At 41.4% G+C, this 19756-nt stretch overlaps 1 protein-coding gene across 1 annotated transcript in view; it reads right to left on the bottom strand.

Annotated features, from left to right (window-relative positions):
* EPHA4 (EPH receptor A4) overlaps positions 1–19756 on the bottom strand; it is a 102617-nt gene that overhangs the window by 13116 nt on the left and 69745 nt on the right. The window contains exons 5-10 of the mRNA XM_010018881.1: positions 9682–9806; positions 8334–8493; positions 7160–7271; positions 1722–1780; positions 800–913; positions 425–610 (exon numbers count right to left, since the gene is read on the bottom strand). Of these exons, the coding sequence (XP_010017183.1) occupies positions 425–610; positions 800–913; positions 1722–1780; positions 7160–7271; positions 8334–8493; positions 9682–9806 (756 nt within the window). The remainder of the gene's footprint in view (positions 1–424; positions 611–799; positions 914–1721; positions 1781–7159; positions 7272–8333; positions 8494–9681; positions 9807–19756) is intronic.

Below are 19756 nucleotides of genomic sequence, written 5' to 3' on the forward strand. Positions count from 1 at the left end.
TGCTTTGTAACTTAAACATATGACTCTGTATTTTTGTTTTGGTATTTTTCCCCCAACCATTTTAATTCTTCGCTCACCATCTGCTTTTGCCTATCCTGTAACAATCAGCTCAGCCAAGTGAAGATGTGAAAGATGTCTGCTTGGCATAGGAAAAAGAGAGGGAAAAAAAGGCAACCCCTGCAGTATTAATTCCCCCTACAAAATTACACAGAAGCTTCCTACGGTCAGAGTATCACTTGAAACCATAAACCCATTTATAGCTGACAACAAGATTAATGACTTGTCCTGCACTGATTTCCTCCTATTAGCTATCAGTGGATCTGTTCCATCTGTCATTTCCCAGGAAAGAGGGTAAGAAGAAAAAAAGAACCAGCACACACCAGTGACTTCCAAATTGGCCTTATCATGAAAATGACCTACTTACATTTAGTAACTACACCTTCCAAGTGGATGATATTGGGGTGGTCAAATTGTCCCATGATACTGGCTTCACTCAGGAAGTCTCTCCTTTGTTTATCAGTGTAACCAGCTTTTAGAGTCTTGATAGCAACACAGATCTCTCTTTTTCCTGGTACTTTGAGACGTCCACTGCATACTTCACCAAATTCCCCTTAAGGAAAAATGCACAAGAATCCATGGTCATGAACATGAAGCGCGCACTTTGTTGTTGTCAAACTGTTATGTCAGTACATTTGGGGGAACTGTCATACAAAAATCACAGGATCCTAAGTTTTCTAAAAGCAAATTTAAACGCATATTTACAGGGGGGGGAAAAAAAAGCAAAACTTCTGGCACTTACCCACACCAATAACTTTTTCAATCTTTATACAGGAGGCATCAATTTCTTTGGCAAATTCCCTCACAGCTTGGTTTGGATCCTCATATGTAAAAGGATCCACATATGTTCTAACACCTGCAAGGCAGAAATGTTTTATCTGAAGTCACTGATCTACATGCTGCTAAACACAGAACATATGAGACTGAAGCCTTAATGATATACAACAGCAAAGAGAGTGTACAATAAAAATGTACTGTAAGCCAGGAATTACTGATGAAGGAAGGAAGGACTTAATGTATTTTTCCCCCAGTGCGAATTTTAAAAATGTAAACATTTAATATTTCCTTACATCAATATTCAATAATCAATATTGATGCAAGGGATCAGGCTTTTGCCAATAAATGAGCTTCACAAATCACTGCCATCCCTAACAGACCAATAGCCTGTCTACGGACCTGTGAGACTGAAGCACATCCCATTTCCTTTTTGGGAGCTAAGAAATTCTGAATTCCAGTCCTAAGTTTGGTACCTGGATGACTGAGATAGAAGTAATAGTAGGATTCAGTCCTGGAAAAAAGGCAGCAAAGTTCACATTCCCTTTCCTGCAGGATTGCCTCCAACCCATCCAAAACTGCTTTAGCAGAGTATTGTGGGAAAAAAATCAAGTTTATGTATCACTGGTCAGAAGCAGATGTTCTTCAGTGGAAAGGAACAACAGAAAATTTGATGAATCTTTGTCTTGTCTGTCCCATCAAAACTTTTTACCCAGATACTTCTATTTTTGCTGTTACTAAAGTACTTATTTTTGAAGAATGCTTGTAAAAGAGGCAAACAGAAACATATTCATCCAAAGAGGAATATCATCCCTTATTTCACAAGCATCAGAACATGAGACATGTTTTACAAACCAAATCAAAAAAACCCAAGCACCACTGCCTTTTACCTTGGTTCAAATGTTTCTCCTCATCTGCCTCTTGCTTGGCCTTACTGTACTTACTGCGCCTGTCAGAACAAAACACAGCATTATAGCTCCAAGTAAGTATCTTACTTTGAGACAAGCTCAGTCTTCTTGACCTGCTGAGACTTGAGCTGTTTGCACCTGCCACGACCTGTGCTCCGCAGCTCCCCTCCAACAGTCCATGACACAACATACACTTACCAGAGGGGTAGGAGACTCCTCAAACTGCTCTAAGTGTTATTGGCATCAACAAAGCATCAAGGGAAACACAAATCTATTTTGCATCTCGGCATTTAAAGAAAGAAAAGAAAGCTTGTGTTTTGGTTACCTTTTCTTCAAACATATATTTGCAATTCCGTGCAAAAAGGGACCAAATTGCTTTTTAGCCCTACCATATGCGGATTTAAATGCTACAACAAAGGTGTTTTGGTAGATTGATTTTCAAACACAGTTAGGCAAATGCCAATACCAGCATGCTTACTTAACTGCATATTTAAAACTGGCAATAAGTCTATTAACACAGAAATCAGGATCAGCAAAATCAGAAAAAAAAACCCCACCCCAAACCCAAACCCCCCCAAAAACCAAAAAAAACCCCATAAACCCAAAAACCCTCTAACCATAAAAAAGGCAGATCTGAAGGATTTTATTTATTCTCTTAATCACTGTATAACTAAATGGGGGACAAAGAACTCCTGATTGCAGGGCTGTTCTACTAACCCTCTAGTTGGAGACAATAATATAGTATAGTATGTTAATTCTATGGATCACTATTTCTACACCTACACACATGATATTGTATCCAGTTATGTATTTAATTAGTTCAGCTTTAAACTTCAATGGATAAGTGGCATTAAGAAAAGTTAATACAAGAAGTTAGTCTGTTAGGAAAGATATTGAAGAGTCAGCTCAGCCAAATGTGCACTGGGATTTAAAGCTCCCCAGCATCTAATGGTATGTAGATGTAGAGCTTTGATGTGGGCTTTTACCCATTATTCACTGAAAGTTCAGAACCAGACATAAGAACAGGCATTGCCCAAGAGAAGCGCTTATTGTTGCTTACTCCTCAGTTTGCCTGTTCCTATGGAAGTCCAATTCTCCCAGCATGTCAGACCCAGGCTAGCTACTTGGAAGAGTCTGGACTAGAGTGAAGAAGAGAAAAGGCAGAAGGAGAAACCAAGCGTGGAGCACAGGAGGCAAGACTGGCACTGCCTGAAATGTACAATCTGCTGCCTGGAGAAGGGCGGGAGATGACCAGGCCTGCCAGAGACACTGGGGTGAGACTGGGTTAGAAGTCTGAAAATGGTGAATGGGTAGAGCAGGAAAATGGGAGTGGGTGAGAGAAAGACCTATCAGCAGATATGAGTTAAAAGGGGTCAAAACCTCACAGATAAAAGGAGAAAACACATGACTGAGAGCCTCGCTTGCAGCAAATCTTCCTGAGTCTCACCATTCCCCCCCTGTGAGCAAAGCCTTTGTGCCCATTAGCAAAAAGCATCTCACTTCCCACTCTGTGCCTGGCCTGCAGGGAATGGCAGCTTCCCGTCGCTGCCAGCTGAAAGGCCATTTCCCAGCCTTTGTCTTCACCATCTTTCAGTGCTGGGTGTTAAACACACTACACCAATAATAAAAACTATAAATTAACCATGAAAGAAAAGGGAAAAAAAAATTAATCCTGTTTGACATGTGAAGGCTACCTGATCTCTGAATGAAGCCTCACAGCTCCCAACAACATCAACGGGACTTGTGTTCAGACATAAAGAGCAGGTACACATCCAACCATAAACGGTTGGGAGCTTCTTTTCTTGATGAAAGTCAATTAAACTCAAATGGCTCCAAATCACAAGAAGAGCATTATTTAAAACCCCACTGGATCCAAACATCAATTTAAACCATTTATTTGCCCGAGGACTTACAGCACTAGTATAACAGTGCTGAGCTAAATAAAAGGACTATGTTCTGCTCCCAGTTACTGAACTGAATAAAAGGCAAGAGGCAGCACAAATCTCACCCAGTGCCATATTAGACCAAGGCAGCTAAGGGGATTGCAGAGATTGTTTCAAGTATTATACAACTTATCTCAGAGAAAAGAAAAAATAGAAAACAACACAAAAATAATCTGCATTTTAAGCAGGACTCCTCCAAATTAATTTTATTAATGTTCAGGCACAGATGGGGAACATGAAACACAAACAGCCTTTGCATGAAAGCATTTTAGGCATGGAAAAAATGCTTTTTATCTTATTTTTGAATGTACAATCACCCTAACAACAGATTAAAAAAAAAAATAACCTTCCCCCACTAAAACCCAAAGACATGAAAAAAGCAAAGGGAAACAAAGGGATTACTGTTCAAGCAATATAATTGTAGCTTATTAAGTTTAAATAATACCTTCCAAACTAACTACCTACTTCCACTTCTCCCTGTGTCACCTGCTGACCTCTCCTGCTTGGCTGGGGGCAGGAGGGTCCTGCCTGCCATTGTCCTGAGAGCAGCACGGGAGCCCCGCACCACGGGGCACGCGGGGCTGGAGCTGCCTCTCGGGGCAGCTCACCTGAGTGGCAGAAGGGAGCCTTTGTCGCAGGCTTCAACCCTGTAATTACAGGGATTTTGGTGGTGGTGATTAAATAGATGGCATTCAGGAAAAGAACAGAGAAGCTTTCAGAAACCATGGGGGTCAGAGGCACAGGCAGATCTACAGGTGGGGGCTGGTGATGAAGAGGAGGCTGAAACGGAGGGTGTTAGCAGGCACTGAAGTGAAATAGCACAGACCTGGCGCCACACCGCTGCTCCCCCCTCCTCCTCCCCAAACAAAAGAAGGGTCAGGGTGCTGCAGTGCTCTGACACCAGGCTGGTGGAGCACCAGATCCAACACCATCAGCAAAGGTGAGCAAACGTGTTCAGCTTTAGATGGAGCAGAAGACAAACGAATCTATCAACTGAAAGAATTTCTAACAGAAACTTTTACATGACCAAGAATTCAGTAGGGCCATCTTACTCCACCCCAAGCCCTTTTAGAAAGTGGGTCTTTCTGGTTTATGCTTTCCCAAATCCTTTACAACTCTGTTTGAGATATTGCAATTTCACTCAGTGGTTCCTGTAGGGCAGGGTTTAGAAACACTCATGCTACCTCCTGCACTCTGCTCTACGGATAAGCTCATCTGAACCTCAGTAAATTTAAATTAACATTTAGGCAGATTAGTTCTCATGTTAACAGAAACAGCGTGGTTGCAGGACAGAACCAAACAGCTTGAGGTGCCCGAAGGCAAAGTCCTTTGACAAATTCCGTTGTAAAGATGAATTTTGGGATTTGAGCAATGACTTGAAAACTGTAATGTTAAATTAGTAGTAATAACCCAGGGTTCAAAAGCAGGTTACTACAGCATATGCCCAGTTCCCACATTTGGCTCACAGATGCAGAAAGGCCATGTCTGCAGGCCAAAGCACAGGTTTGATTGTACAAATATGACTTTTAGGTCATGGCTAGATTACAAAACCTCCTCATGGGGACTCTATGGACAGAAAAGCTTTTTCTCATCTGAAGTCATTTTGGAACAAAGTATAATTATTTTGCTATTAACTTCTGCTGGGGTAGGAACATCATGAAATATCCCCAAAGCCCACACCTCTAAATTACATTGGTAAAGTGGTTAAAATGGTTAGAGTAATAGTGAATATTACAGTAGATGCTGTTTATTGACAGACAGCTACTGGAGAGCTGTGTATCGAGGAAGGATATTAATTACCAAGACACCATATATTAGTATGCACAGAGCAGTTCCACTGTCCTAGTATTTTATTCATCTTGCTATGTCTTTCCCCTTCTGTGGCCCCTCTGAGACCTACCAGTGCAGAGCTATGGGACACCTCTGAACCCATGGCCACCAGGATACTTTTATCTCTCTATTGTCACCAGTCTTGGACAGCCTTTGGTCCCTACCACCCACCTGTTCTTTGTCTTGTCTTTGTCCAAGTTGAACACTTGTGGGCAGAGAGAGCTGAACAGACAGCCTGAGTGGTGAGAAGATCTGGCTGAGCATGCGCCCGCATCAGTGAGTCTGTCAGCTACCTGGCTCCAGGCAGCCCTTCCTTTGACAGCTTTATGGCTGATACTAAAGAGAATCAATATGAGGGCAAGGGGCTGACATTTCATTTTCTAAAAAGTGATCCATTGAGGGCTAATCACCAAGCTGTGTTTATCAGCCTTGGGAAGTGACATTTTTTTATAGGGGGAGGAGGGGAAGGAATCATCTCAAAGCAGTTCGACAGGCTCAATTCTCCAAGGTGGCGACTCATAATTAGAAATCCAATGTATCCTGCTATCAATCCTGCCTTAAATAATAAAGTGATCAATAAAAGTGGAGAGCAGATTAAGTCATCAAGCTCAGTGATGCTATTTTCTGTTGCAATGGCTTTTAATAAACCTGTCTCTCCGCATTACATTTTCATGTGTTCTGCTCTTCTTTCTTCTTGCCAGCATGGAGGCTCTGAGTTGAACACCCACAGAAAGCTGTAACAATGCACTCCTACTTTCCAGATATTACAATCATAGTGACTTAACTGTTCTTTAAGACAATTTAGAGAACAAATCAAGAGGAATTTGTGGACATTTATGGCTGATACCATTAAACTGATCAGCAGGGACTGACAAAATGTGCATCCCTCAGATACCAGGCTTCAGACGCGGTAATGATACATCCAGTTTTATCTCAGAATTATAGTGAAGCAAAATCATGCCGTTTTTTTTTAAATGAGACTGAACACAAAGGTAAAGACAGAAACACTCACACCGCGTTTCTGCTACACTATCCTCCCATTCGCAGGATTGTTCCTGATGCCTGGGTTGAATTTGGGAGAACGACTAAGTACTTCATAGAAGATTATGGTCCTGCTCTGATGAAATAACCATCGATCCAGTCTGCTGCATTACTGCATATGATGCTGAATGACTGTGGCTTCTGTTTTACAGTCATATCCACTCACATTGGAAGGACTAACTCAAAAGACGAATGTAGACTCATACAGACTAACACCAAACCGACAAGAATTGCCATCTGATGGCTTAGTTCACAACACTGCAATTGTTTATTCCCTATCAGGAGTCAGTCCAAGAAAATCTACTGTACCCATACCCATTAAACTTAACTTCAAATTACACTAACCACAAATCTCTAACTGGCTTGCTACTCAATGCCAGTTATTGGAACCAGCTTTGCATTTGAAGGGCAAATAGAGCTGGAACTATTGCCATTACATCACATGCTGCTTGGTACTAATGTTGAGAAGATCAAAGCTACATGGGAGAAGGCTTGTAATGCAAATGTACTGTTTATGATGCTAATCAAAGAATTTAGCTTTGTTTGGTGGAGACAAAAAGCTCCCTCATGAAAGAAAGAGAGGGAGAGAGAAGCTTAAGTTCTTACCTCCTGCTGATGACAAAGGCTGCAATGAGAATGACCACAAGAACAACACTGCCAGCCACTGAAACAAGCAGCACTGTGGGATTGGTACCATCGCCAATGATGGGGGAAGGAACTGGAAACAGAAAAGGGAGCATTAGTGTCAGACACTCAGAAAATCAACCTAGGTAGCACTCAATGAGGCTTTCTGGGTTGTGAAGGCAGTTTAGAGTAGCACTCAAATCTACTTTCAGGCCTTTATTATACAGTCATTTGACACAATTTTCCAACAGGGCACTAATGAGCTGAAGACATGATGTTTGATAATGATTTGGGGAACTTCAGTTCACTAGGAAAAAGGACTCCCTCTCCTTCTCCCCTTCGGTGTTGCTCAGAGGGTATAATGGCTATGGGTTTGTCTTTCTAATTGCTTTCCACTTTTCTTTCCTCCTTTTTCTCTCAGTGGGACCAAATGATCACTCTCCAACTGACACAAAGAGAATAAGTTATTTTAAAATGTCCAGCATCTTCCTGTTGGATTGACTATATTCAGCTGTTAACATCCTGAAGGATGTTGCCACTAACTGGCATGATCTTAAATTGATGTGTATTTCCAAAATTAAACAGGCTTGTTCACACTGCCTTCCTGCCACCAAAATGCAAACATTTTGGGGGCTAAATTTGCATGTTTCCTTGAGCAAAGTGGAAAGCTCTACTGACACAATGTAATTCAAACATTCTGTCTTAATATGACTGCCAAAGGAAAAGTTCAAATATGTGAGTTGATGTAGAATGCCTAACTGATCTATGTCAATAGCTTGCAAAGGGGAGTAACAGGCTTCTATTCTCCTGCAAATGAGACATTCCAAAAACATGTGCAAACATCTACATTTACAGCAAACAAAATAGGTTCGTAAATCTCTCAAGCACCTACAGCTTCCAAGTGTTTAAAGGGTGTGTGTCTCCTTATGGCACAGTGAAGTATTTTCATTGTTAGAATCTAGAATGCAGCATACCCAATACAGGTTTCATGTCAGATTCATGGCATCACTAACAGTCGTGACCATGTAAGAATATTTTTCCAGAACAGACACACCACAGTCCAAGCAACCAAAAGGGAACTCCCAACACACAGCTCAGTTACATTTGCACTCTTCGTTCAAGGAAAAGAAAAAGAAATCAGTGGGCATGTCATTACCTGTGTTGGTTGTGAACTCAAATGGTCCACTGAAGTCTCCATATCCTGCTGCCGTCCTGGCCCGCACATGAAATACATATGAAGTCAGAGGGTTCAAGCCTTTGATGTCAGTATTCCTGGAGGCTGTCTTCACAATGCGATAGCTGCGCTCGTTTTGGTCCTAACAACAAAAGAACACAGTGGTGATCAAGTAAAAATGCCTCACTGCACCGTGAATTGTGGAACCCCGGTTCCTTGCCAAAACTGTCATGATGAAAGAGGATGAGTAACAACGATGGAATTCTCAAAATACATCCCAAAGGCTTCTGCTGTCGGCCTTGCTCAATACCCCTAGCACTGCGTGCTGCATGGAGCTCTGAGCAAGCCAAATAAGGATGATGAGGTGGTAGGTATGATGCTCATATATCACTGATTATTTGAGAAATCACACAACGAAATCCTTTGGAAAATAGCCAAGCGTTCAAACAAGATCCCCTTGATGAACAAGCAACATTTTACTCACACATGCTGGCACTTTCTTTTGTTTCCTACCAGCCAGAAGCCATATAAAAAAAAAAAAAAAAAAAAGAGATAAAAATATTTTAAGAAAGAAAAGACTCAGAAAATGTCTTTCAGAAAGTCCAGTCTGAAAAACTGTTCTATTTTTGGCTGGAAAAATCCATCAGAGAATGTAATAATTTAGCTTGCCTGAAAATCAGAGGACTTTTTCTGTATGTATTAGTAAGCAAATAAGTCATTATTAAAAAAATTCAGAAGTATGCATGTGCATGTGAGAGAGAGCACACACGAACAAGAGCAGGTAATTGTAATTGTTCATTTTTGCAGAGAACCTTCAAAGAAATAGCTCTTTTCATAGTTCCATACTTAAGAAGTTACTTGCAGGAATAGCATCTCTCTCTAACTTGGGGAGTATGAAGAATGTAATTTTCTTTCCTTATTCTTTATTAAACGCCATCCAGCCCACACTATCACTCTAAGTGGAAGCTATCGGCGAACAGATATTATTATTATTACTGTGTTATATATTTCATTATTATACTTCTGTCTATCAGCTACTGTCTTACTTCTGACCAACATTATTGATTCTCATTATATATATGCTTGCTACAAAAGCTCAGTTCCTAGGTAGGAAAAAAATAACGAACTCATGCTATACAGCTGGAACAGCTATGATTCTTACTCTGTCAAGCAACCATTCAAGTGCATGAAATCTTTAATTGGATTTTATTAAACTGATTCTATTTGGTTTCAAATGATGGAATCTGGAAATAAGCCACAATGAAATGAAGTCAAAAGCTCTCCTCAAACCCAAAAAACCCCTCCTTGCTTGTCCATTTTTGAACAGTACCTTTTCATAGTATTTGACTTCATACTCCAGGATGACTCCATTTGGCCTGTCAGGTTCCAGCCAAGCCAAGGCAACACTGTGCCGTGTTATCTCTTTAGCCTGGATCAGAGCAATTGGTGATGGAGCTGCCAGAATTTAGAAGAAAAAAAATAAAATAAAAACTACAAGCAATACTTTAGTTTTAATGAGCAACACATTTTTAATTAAAGCTTTCACAACATGAGCACTTTCAGAAACTGTTTTTCTTGGGGGGGTATGGCGATTAGAAGCACTAAGTATTTTTCCTGTTTTCTCTAACAGCATCACATTTAATTCTCTCTAATAAAGTTTGTTCTTGGATTTTGGGCAATTCTATACAGGTGGGTTTTGAAGTAATAACACAGTTGTCTAAACACCATGTTCATGACGCCCAGGTACAAACCTCCATAAGAGGCTAAACTACTAAAAGACTCTGCCTTTTTTTTGCCCTTTGTTAGGCACAGTGCATAAACTTGTACTTTTATTGTGGTCCACAGCCAATCTCTTCTTCCACCTCCTAAAATTAACTGATGTTTCTTCGTTAGCTATTTGCTTTACGGAAACTCTGAAGTTCCTGAGGGACTAATCTGGTTTTCTCTAAAGCTGAGAAAATATTGCCACTGAATTAAGTAAAACCAGAATAAAGCTGAATACACATGAATTTGGACCCTCCCATGAAAACCAGGAAACTTGTATTTCAAGATTCTGAGCCAATTTGTGCTTCCTAAACTTGCCCTGCTTATGCCCGTGTCTGTGGGCGGTCCCTGGAGAATGGGGAAGCTCAGCGCCCAAAGGCCAGATTCTGGCTTTGGTAGCTCCTTCCCAGCCAGAAGATATCAGAGATTGGACCACTGTGTACCAAACTGGCTTCATCTGACCCTGCCCCCGTGGTGCTATATTGATACGATGAACAGGAAAAGCTGGAAGACACTGCCAAGGGTAAGGGCTGCACGATTTTGGGAGAAAACCTAGCAACAAGCTAAACTCAAAGATCCTTTAAACTGTATCTATGCGCAGTAATAAGGGCTGCAATGAAGAAGATAATGGAAGACATCTCATTGTGCACCCTACACTTTCAATAGAGCCCCTGCTAATGCTGAAGTTCAGGTTTTTGACTGGCTGGAAGACAATGCATTCTCCCTTTGACTGTGATAGCAGCAGATTCATGGCTGTGCTGGGGGAACGGGTTTTCTGAAGATTTATGAACCCGGCTGCCCCTTTTTTGCTGTTGTGTTGCTGTGTGGTCACGTCTCTAGCCAGCTGTTATCAAGCTCTTTTGATACTGACAATAGCTCGTATAAATGGTGGAGTCTCCAAGGATAAAAAGGGACATTCATGAAATTTTTAATCTTATCTAACAAAGCTGTCCTGTATAACCAGAGATTAGAGGTCTTCCTAAATTGAATATATTTCTTCTTTTGTCCCCTGAAGCTGTAGCCATGTTGCTCTTTTTCCCCTCCTTTCCTTTTCTTGTTTCTTTTTCTACCCTTAACTTTGGGATGACGATTCATGAAAATGTTAGAAACTAAAAAGTATCCTTGAAACACATATCCTTGAAAACTACTAAGAAAGACAAGTAAATAAAACAGTCACAATAAATGAAAGGAAAATTGAAGGTTGGAAGCCTCAAACCTACTTGACCATATCAGACAGTTCTGATGGAAGTGAAAATAACCAGTATACACAGCGCAGTCACAAAAGGGTGTCTCCTCTTGATGTGAAACCGTCAGGGAGCTGCTTCCCGATTTACTATTTGACAGTTTGGCATCTCTGTTAGAAATGCCTCCAGAACCTTTATCTCTTTTTCCCTTGTCTGTCTCTCACAAACAAAGGCAAATACTGGGTGACAGAGGAGACTATAAACAGCCAATGCGGAGGATCCAGGTATGCTCCATCAAGTTATATCTGTGGCATGACTGAGAACCTGCTTAATAACCTCACAGTTCCTCAACAGAGGATCAGACTTTTTTTTCCCACTTTGCAGTGAGAATACTGCTCAGCAAATAAATTAGAAATCAGATTTGTTACCCTAAAACACACATACCCCCCCATTACTGATAAGCCAACTGTGAGAAATCTGCTTACTTAATTGGTGACTCATGAAGGGCAGAAAGGCAATTCTTTTTACTGAGAATCTGCCACTTATGCTGGTCTGACTTCAGGAATTGTAGAGAGAAAGATCACTTTCATTCCTTGTTCTAACCTCCTTGGTTTTCCATTTCATTTCTGCAGGTATTTATATTGGAATTTAGTAAGTCCTTCAATATTGGGCTGGTACATGCTGTATGAAAATGCATTTCTTCTCTGTTGTAAAATGGTTATTTGGAGCAGAATAATATATATATATATTAACTACTGCTTCTTGTGAAAGATGCTTAGTTTTATATAATTTAACAAGTACTTTCTCATGTCTCTCAAAAATGGACAGCTGATCTTAGGCACTACACCACAGCGGAATAAACAACCTACTCCTGGCCTCCAGGACAGGAGGCCAGAAGCATTTGTACACCCATTGCTTTGATAGGATGGATCAATGAGGATTTGTACAACCATTCCTTTGTTACTCCTTACGATTACAATTGTAAGAATGGCCCTATTTTTTTTTTCTTTCTGTCCTTTACATGCAAATTCATCCTACTTAACTTTCAATCCCCTCTTTTGTCCTGTATTCTGTAGATGAGCAATTTACTTCTGAGGTTTTTTGTTTTGATTGTACATCTTGTCTTCCCATGTGCTATACAGAAATCCCAAGTGTTGAAGTCCAACTACAGGATGAAGTACCACAATTGCAAGAGGCTGTCCAGGAGCTATTTGACATCTCTGCAGCATAGACCTATAACAGTGTATGCAATAGGATGGTGATCTGCAGCCCTCTGGACCCTGAGGAACTGGGTTCTGTAAACCACAGGGAGTACTACAGTTATCCTACTGCATGTATAAAATCCTCCATTACTAATTCTCTTTTATTTCTGCAAATAGCCTTATAAATCAGGTTTATTTGTTTCCTTGTTTTCCAGGATCCACCAGCTGACCTGAGAGGGCTTCTAGAAAGCAAACAGGTCTGAGTCTCCATGGACATATACTACACAAAGAGCCTAAGAGTCCTGCCAACAGAGTTCAGGACAAAGAGGACATCACCACTGCCAGCTCATCATGGCAATACAGGCAGCAGTCACAGCCTTCACAGGGTGAGCTTCTGTAAAATATTTACATTCTTTGTTCTTCTCTCTTTTGCCTCTAAACTGCCTCTTAGGGATGATGTGAAGATAAACATGTAACAGGTTGTAAAATGATGCTTTGATCATGAGCAGAATAAAAGACAGAATCTTCTCTTATATGTGCGTGGGCTAACTGTTCATTATATACACACGTTCCTACAAAAACCCTCATACTGAGGACAGCTTGACTGAAGAGAATATTGTACACGATTAAGACGTTTGCAATACGATCACACAATATTTTTGGATCAGAGTGGGAGATCACTTTTTCTTTCACTTTTTGCACTTTCCTCCTCCCTCCTTGCTGGTATTTGGAAAGGAACACTACACAAAAACTTGCCTCTCAATGATCATTGCTTACAACAGCAACTTTTTCTGCCACACATGCACAGACTGTACGTACCAAACACCAATTCCACCAGAACAGCCCATTTCACAGGGAAGAATGACAAAGTATTTTGGTGTCTAAAACAGGGTCTCCTTGAACAAAAGCACCAAGTATAACTTTCCTTAGTTCAAAGCTCAGCAGTTCCTCTCCCTTAAAAACCCCACTCCCTACTGATGTGAATGTTGCAATTTTCTTTTATCTACTTCCTCAATAACCTGTCATTAAACACCTACTAGTAGTTTTATTACTGCGGTTCTAAGCATGCGGCCTACAGAGAGGGAAAGACAAAAACTTCACCCAAATGCCATAAAGCCATATCCCAAGGCTAGTAAGTGTTGAATTGTAACAGTTTTGAGGCACTTTAAAGGATCGCAGAAGCAGAGTGTCAGTTTTTCATTACTGGTTCAAATTAGGAGTCGGGGGGAGAGGAAAAAAAACAGGAAATAAATAGATGCAATAAAGTGTCTGGCATGTAGGCATCCATGAGTGAAAACAGCCCTTTACAAAACTACAACACATGAGTACTCAGATATCAAAGATACACAATGCCCAGTGTTTTATTGAAGATGCCTTCTTAACCACAGCAGGGTTTACTTTCCACTCCCCATGATTTGAATTTAAATGGATTGTGTTTACTCAAGGGGTCTTTCACTGACTGAAAAATATACCCACAGTTTGTACATTGTCTCAGCTAAATTCAAATAACATATTTAAATTTAATTACTTGAAGCTTAGGGGTTTTCATGCTTTTCTTTTTTTCCTTCAATTGTGCACACCACCACTTATTGTTCTTATCAATGGCTATGCACTTTGTCAAGCATCAAAATTAAATGCTTGAAAGCACTAATGATGTTACTGTGATTAAGCATTTTTACCTTCCAGGGTAGATACAAAAAGCCTGCTCCGTTATTAATTACTAACAAAAAAAAAAAAAAACCCACAACAATTCTGAGAATCTAACAATGCAGAAAAGTCCTCTTAGAAATCACAACAAGACAATAAAAGTTCTTCTCCTAATTGGGACAAAACGCATTTAAGGGAACCTGACACATTTCAAGTTTTCTTTTTGAATATTTACCTCGTAATATTGTGGGGGTTTACATGGGATTTTTATAAATTATATTATCAAATAATCTCACAGTAGGAAAAAGATATACAACACAAAGAATCAAACATTTTTAATCATTTCTAAAGGCAACATTCTCTAGGCCAGAGTCTGGTCATTTTATTCATGTAAGACAATAACTTACTCTAGTAGCTTTTGCACTGACTTCAAGTCAAGCAAAGGGAGAAGTATCCAGCCCTATTTAGTTTCATGTACCAGAATAAATTAAAATGAAAGTAGTTCTGCTCTTCCCTAAAATGTTCAGTTCTTCTTCCTGCTGGTTACTTGGTCCTTTTAACCACTCTTCTCTCTAGTCCAGGCAGCAATGCTCCCATTTCCGAATAACACCAGCTCTGTGCTCCGAGAACTGCTGGCAAAGGCTTTACAAACAAAGTAGAATGCATTTTAGCATGACCAAATTTCCAAATGCATGCATAGCACACGTACAAGCCACGTATGTGCGTAAGAATAAGCACATGAAAGGTTTTTGCACATGTGAACCTGCGTGCACACAGAGATTAGATGTCCGTGCATGTGTGAAGAACTGAGCTAGAATCCAGCACTCCAGTTCTTCACTGTCAGTATGACAGCTACACCTTTTTCCATGGGACCAGCAAGAGTCTGAGGGCTGGATGTGTGCTTCTGAAAACTAACCACATGCTCTTCTTTTCCTTTCTTTCGTTATTCTCTCTGTGTAAGTGAAGCAAACATTTGTACTAGTGATGATTGGGCCCAGTTAGGACTTGGACAAGGATCCAGAGGCCCCAGTTGCTCAACTGAGCCACTGGAAGCCTCCCAAGACATTCCCAAGTCCTCTGTCTTCCCACCGTCTGCCTCTCCCTCCCCCAGGAATGATGACTGGCAAGAAACTCCTCCCAGCCTGGAAACAGAGACGCACCAAGATTCAGGCCAGCATTTTCAAGCTTTAGCATTTAAAGCAAAGACTTTAAATCTACACCACTGGAGTAAATCGCCCAAGGTTATCCACCCACACTGGGAAATCTTGGCTAACGTAACGAGAAGGAGTGTGACAGATGAACTTGGCCTCCTTCTCTCAATCCTTTCAATCAGCCATAATACTTCTGAACTAAAACTTTCCCTCCTTGTTACTAGAAATTACTCTGCTCAGGAAAAGCACCATGATGCTCTCACAAGACCCCTTCATCCCAAAATGACAGTCACAAGTGATCTTCCATTTCTTTCCAGGCTCCACAACCAAGTCACTGCTAAAGAGATCTGAGAAAAACGAGTGACAAACCTAGGGAGTAGCTCACATCAGTTATGTTTGTAATGATGTGTGCTTAAAGAAAGGAGCTAGAAAATGAGATTTTAAAGACTGTTAACACAGCATTATTATGTTTCAAACATTTCCTCTGTTTTAAAGTTTTCATTTCTTGCCTCTCCCAGAAGAACCTGTGCTGCAATTCCTGCCAAACCACAAAAGCTGGCTCTGACTTGCATCAAACCAAAAGATTGAAGGAAAACCCAGGCTGTTAGCAGCAACAAATAGTAGTAGTCAAGAATTATTAGTGTTGTATTTTTACCACCCTACTCCAGTTTCAGTTGTTGGCGACATTCACAGAAACAAAATGGTTTGGGTTGGAAGGAACCTTAAAGATCATCTAGTTCCAACCTCTCCCTCAAAGCCCCATCCAACCTGGCCTTGAACACTGCCAGGGATGGGGCAGCCACAAGTTCTCTGGGAAACCTGTTCCAGTGCCTCACCACCCTCACAGTGTAGAACTTCTTCCTCATACCTAATCTAAACCTACCCTCTTTCAGTTTAATGTCATTCCTCCTCATCCTATCCCTACATGCCCTTGTAAAAAGTCCCTCTCCAGATTTCTTGTAGGTCCCTTTAGGTATGGAAGGCTGCTATAAGGTCTCCCTGTAGTCTTCTCCAGGCTCAACAAGCCCAACTCTCAGCCTGTATCCATAGGCGAGGTGCTCCAGACCCCTGATCATCTTTGTGGCCCTCCTCTGGACTTGGTCCAACAGCTACATGTCCTTCTTATGTTGGGGACCCCTGACTTGGCTAGAGTACTCCAGCTGGAGTGTCACAAGAGTGGAGTAGAGGGGGAGAATCACTTCCCTCGACCTGCTGGTCACACTCCTTGTGGTGTAGTCAGAACACAGTTGGCTTTCTGGGCTGTGAGCGCACACTGCTGGCTCATGCTGAGCTTCTTGTCAACCAACAGCCCAAGTCCTCCTCAGCGCTGCTCTCAATCCAGTCCTTATCCAGCCTGTAGTTGTGCCTGGGACTGTCCTGCCCCAGGTGCAGGTCCTTGCACTTGGCTTTTTTGAACTTCAAGAGGTTTGCACTGTTCTATCTCTCAAGCACATCAAGGTTCCTCTGAATGACATCCCTTCCCTCCTGCGCGTTGACCGCACCACACAGCTTCGTGTTGTCAGCAAACTTACTGAGGGTGCATTCAATCCCACTATCCATGTTGCTGACAAAGATGTTGAACAGCACTGGTCCCAATATCAACCCCTGAGGAACACTACTCAGCATTGATCTCCACTTGAACATTGAGCCAATGACCATAACTCTTTGAGTGCGACCACCCAGCCAATTCCTTATCCACCGAGTGGTCCATATGTCAAATCTATGCCTCTCCAGTTTAGAGACAAGGATGCCATACGGGACAGTGCCAATTGCCTTGCAGAAGTCCAGGTAGATGACATCAATCACTCTTCCCTTACCTACCAATGCCATAGCCCCATCATAGAAGGCCACCAAATTTGCCAGTCACAATTTGCCCTTAGTGAAGCCATGTTGGCTGTCACCAATCACCTTCTTATTTTCCATGTGCCCTAGCATAGTTTCCAGGAGGATCTGCTCCATGATCTTGCCAGGCAACAAGGTGAGACTGACCAGCATGCAGTAGCTGCTTAAGATCCACAAAGAGCCTGTGTATTTTCCAGGTTGCATGTCCAGTTCTGCACAGACTACTTCAGCATTCCAGAACTGCTCTCATTGCAATCAAAGCAATTATAGGAGCTGAGGTCTGACCACAATTCCTGTGGTTTACATCAGGAACTGCAATGAGACAGAGGTGACAAAGAAGAATTTGCACACCCAGGAGATGGCTCATTCTGGCTATTAATTTCTGAGGACCAGCTCTTGACAGCAATACATTATTTTCAGGTACTGGCCCTCCGATTCTGAAGGCCAAATAATGACGTCAGTTAATGCAGTACAGGTCTGGAGTAACTCCAAAGATCTGAGTCTGCAACCTGCAATCCCAAAGATTGCCTTAAACCAAAAGACTATAGCATCTACATAGCATTTAGCAAGAGATCTGTATTGCATCGCAAGCATGGGGTCTGTTTAGCCTGAGAACTGCTTGTTTTCGTTTTGCTAGCTTGCTAAGAAATCCTGTTGGCATGTTCTGACAAGGATAACTTAATAGTTGCCAACAGAAACATGGCAGAATATTGTGTATTTCCTGTATGTATGAATGCTGGTCTAAAACAAACAGGAAAACAAGTCTTTCAGTTTGAAGGCAATTTATAAAAATCTGTCTGAAAATTACAGCCACTTAGAAAACACCAGCATGGAAACATTTCTAAATGCTTAAACTAGAATGATTAACACAAGAAGGGTGAGCATACTTAGCACTATGAATTGCTCTAAGAAACTCTAGAGCTATAAGCAATTTGTTAAGATGGGGAATTAGTCAGCAGCTGTCTGACCTGAGCAGGTTTGGAGCCGCTGGTCACAAAGCAGGTCACGTTACAGTTACACTTCCCTCTAGCTGAGGTTAGAATCTGACCCAATATAAACAACAATAAATTTTGTAGCCCGAAGAAGCCAACACTGATGCTCCACTTCATTGCTTGGATTGAGGGAAGCAGAGAAAATGGGCCTTGCACTCCAGACAGAGATTGCTGTAACTCTCGGAGTCCTCCCAGAGCCCAGACCAGTCATGCTTAGAGGTAGGATCCTCTAACCTCAATTCTGGGTTGAACACTCCTGGGAAGCATGTGATGTAATCATTCTCGTACTTCCCAGATGCTGGTCCAGCAAGCACAGACCATCAGAAATCACTGATGCTGGGACACAATGTGTAGCACCCCAGGGTACAGTGGCTCTGGGAGAGTCAGAATGAGAAATTAGAGACCATAACCTCTAGTTATTAAAACAGATAACAATGGTGGAAACTGGGCATTCCCTAACTACTCAAAATAGTTTGTCTGGAGCAATATGACCCACTTACCTCCATCCCCTCAGGGCAACTCTACCTCACCCACACACCCTGCTGCTCCTCCCAAGAAGCCTGAGGTAGCCACCAGAGCTAATTCCCCCCCAGAAATAGCCAGTCCTTCGCCTTTGTATTGCTGCTGAGCTGCCTTTTCAAAACAAACTCCTCTGCTCCCTTCCAGAAGGAAATCAAAGCTCCTCTCAAATACACATCAAAGGCCCCCAAATAAGACCCTTATACCATTCTCTATGCCACTGCCCAAGTCAATCAACCATCCAGCTACTCCTCCCATTTTCCCATCCTCCTGCCCACAGTCAGAGGAGTTAAGACATGTCTGTGTACACTTCATGAGCCAACAGGTGAGGGGGGTAGAGCTGTACAGGATCAACAAAATAACTTACTGTATCTGTGCCCTGCAAACCACTTCTTGTGTGCAGCTTATGAACAACTTACAATAGTGTATCAACAATCCATAAAACAATACCAAAATTATTTACCCTGCCCTACTAATATTAATATGCCCAACGAGCAACCCCTTGTCTCACATTGCAAAGGACAGCTCTCACCTGATGTCTACAATCTTTTAATAGAAAGCCTCATTTCTGCTCCTTGGTCCTTCCTTATACTTACCACCAAGTTATGATATAAAGCTTAACCCACTATTGGGCAAATGTGTGATTTGATACCCAAGGCAACACATCTCCTAATGCTGTTGTGTCCTTGGTTCTTGAACTGTTACTATTTATTTACTTGAAACATGGATGTCTAGATGATATATATATGTGCTAAATAACTTCCTTTGTCACTTTACTTTCAGCATTAGGAATATTAGATTTTGTAAAAAGCTGCTTAAAAGCCTTTCTGAAATCCAGACAAACAAAAGCCTCTGCCCTATATGCCACTTAGATGCTTTGGAACTACTGAAGCATCTTCTAAACAAAATAAATAAATAAATGCTATGACTCATTTTGCTAAAGCAGCAATCACTATTTTAATAAATAAATTTGGCCACATTGTTTCATCCTGGCTTCTGAAGTGCTACAGTAATAGCAGAGAGTTAGACTTTACCACTGGGGTTTCTCAGATCAATCACCCGAAGTCAGAAATGCAAGAATTTGTGAGGAAGAAAAGATAGTAA

The sequence above is a fragment of the Nestor notabilis genome, unplaced genomic scaffold (genome assembly GCF_000696875.1).
Source record: "Nestor notabilis isolate BGI_N333 unplaced genomic scaffold, ASM69687v1 scaffold1127, whole genome shotgun sequence".
Lineage (NCBI taxonomy): Eukaryota > Metazoa > Chordata > Aves > Psittaciformes > Psittacidae > Nestor > Nestor notabilis.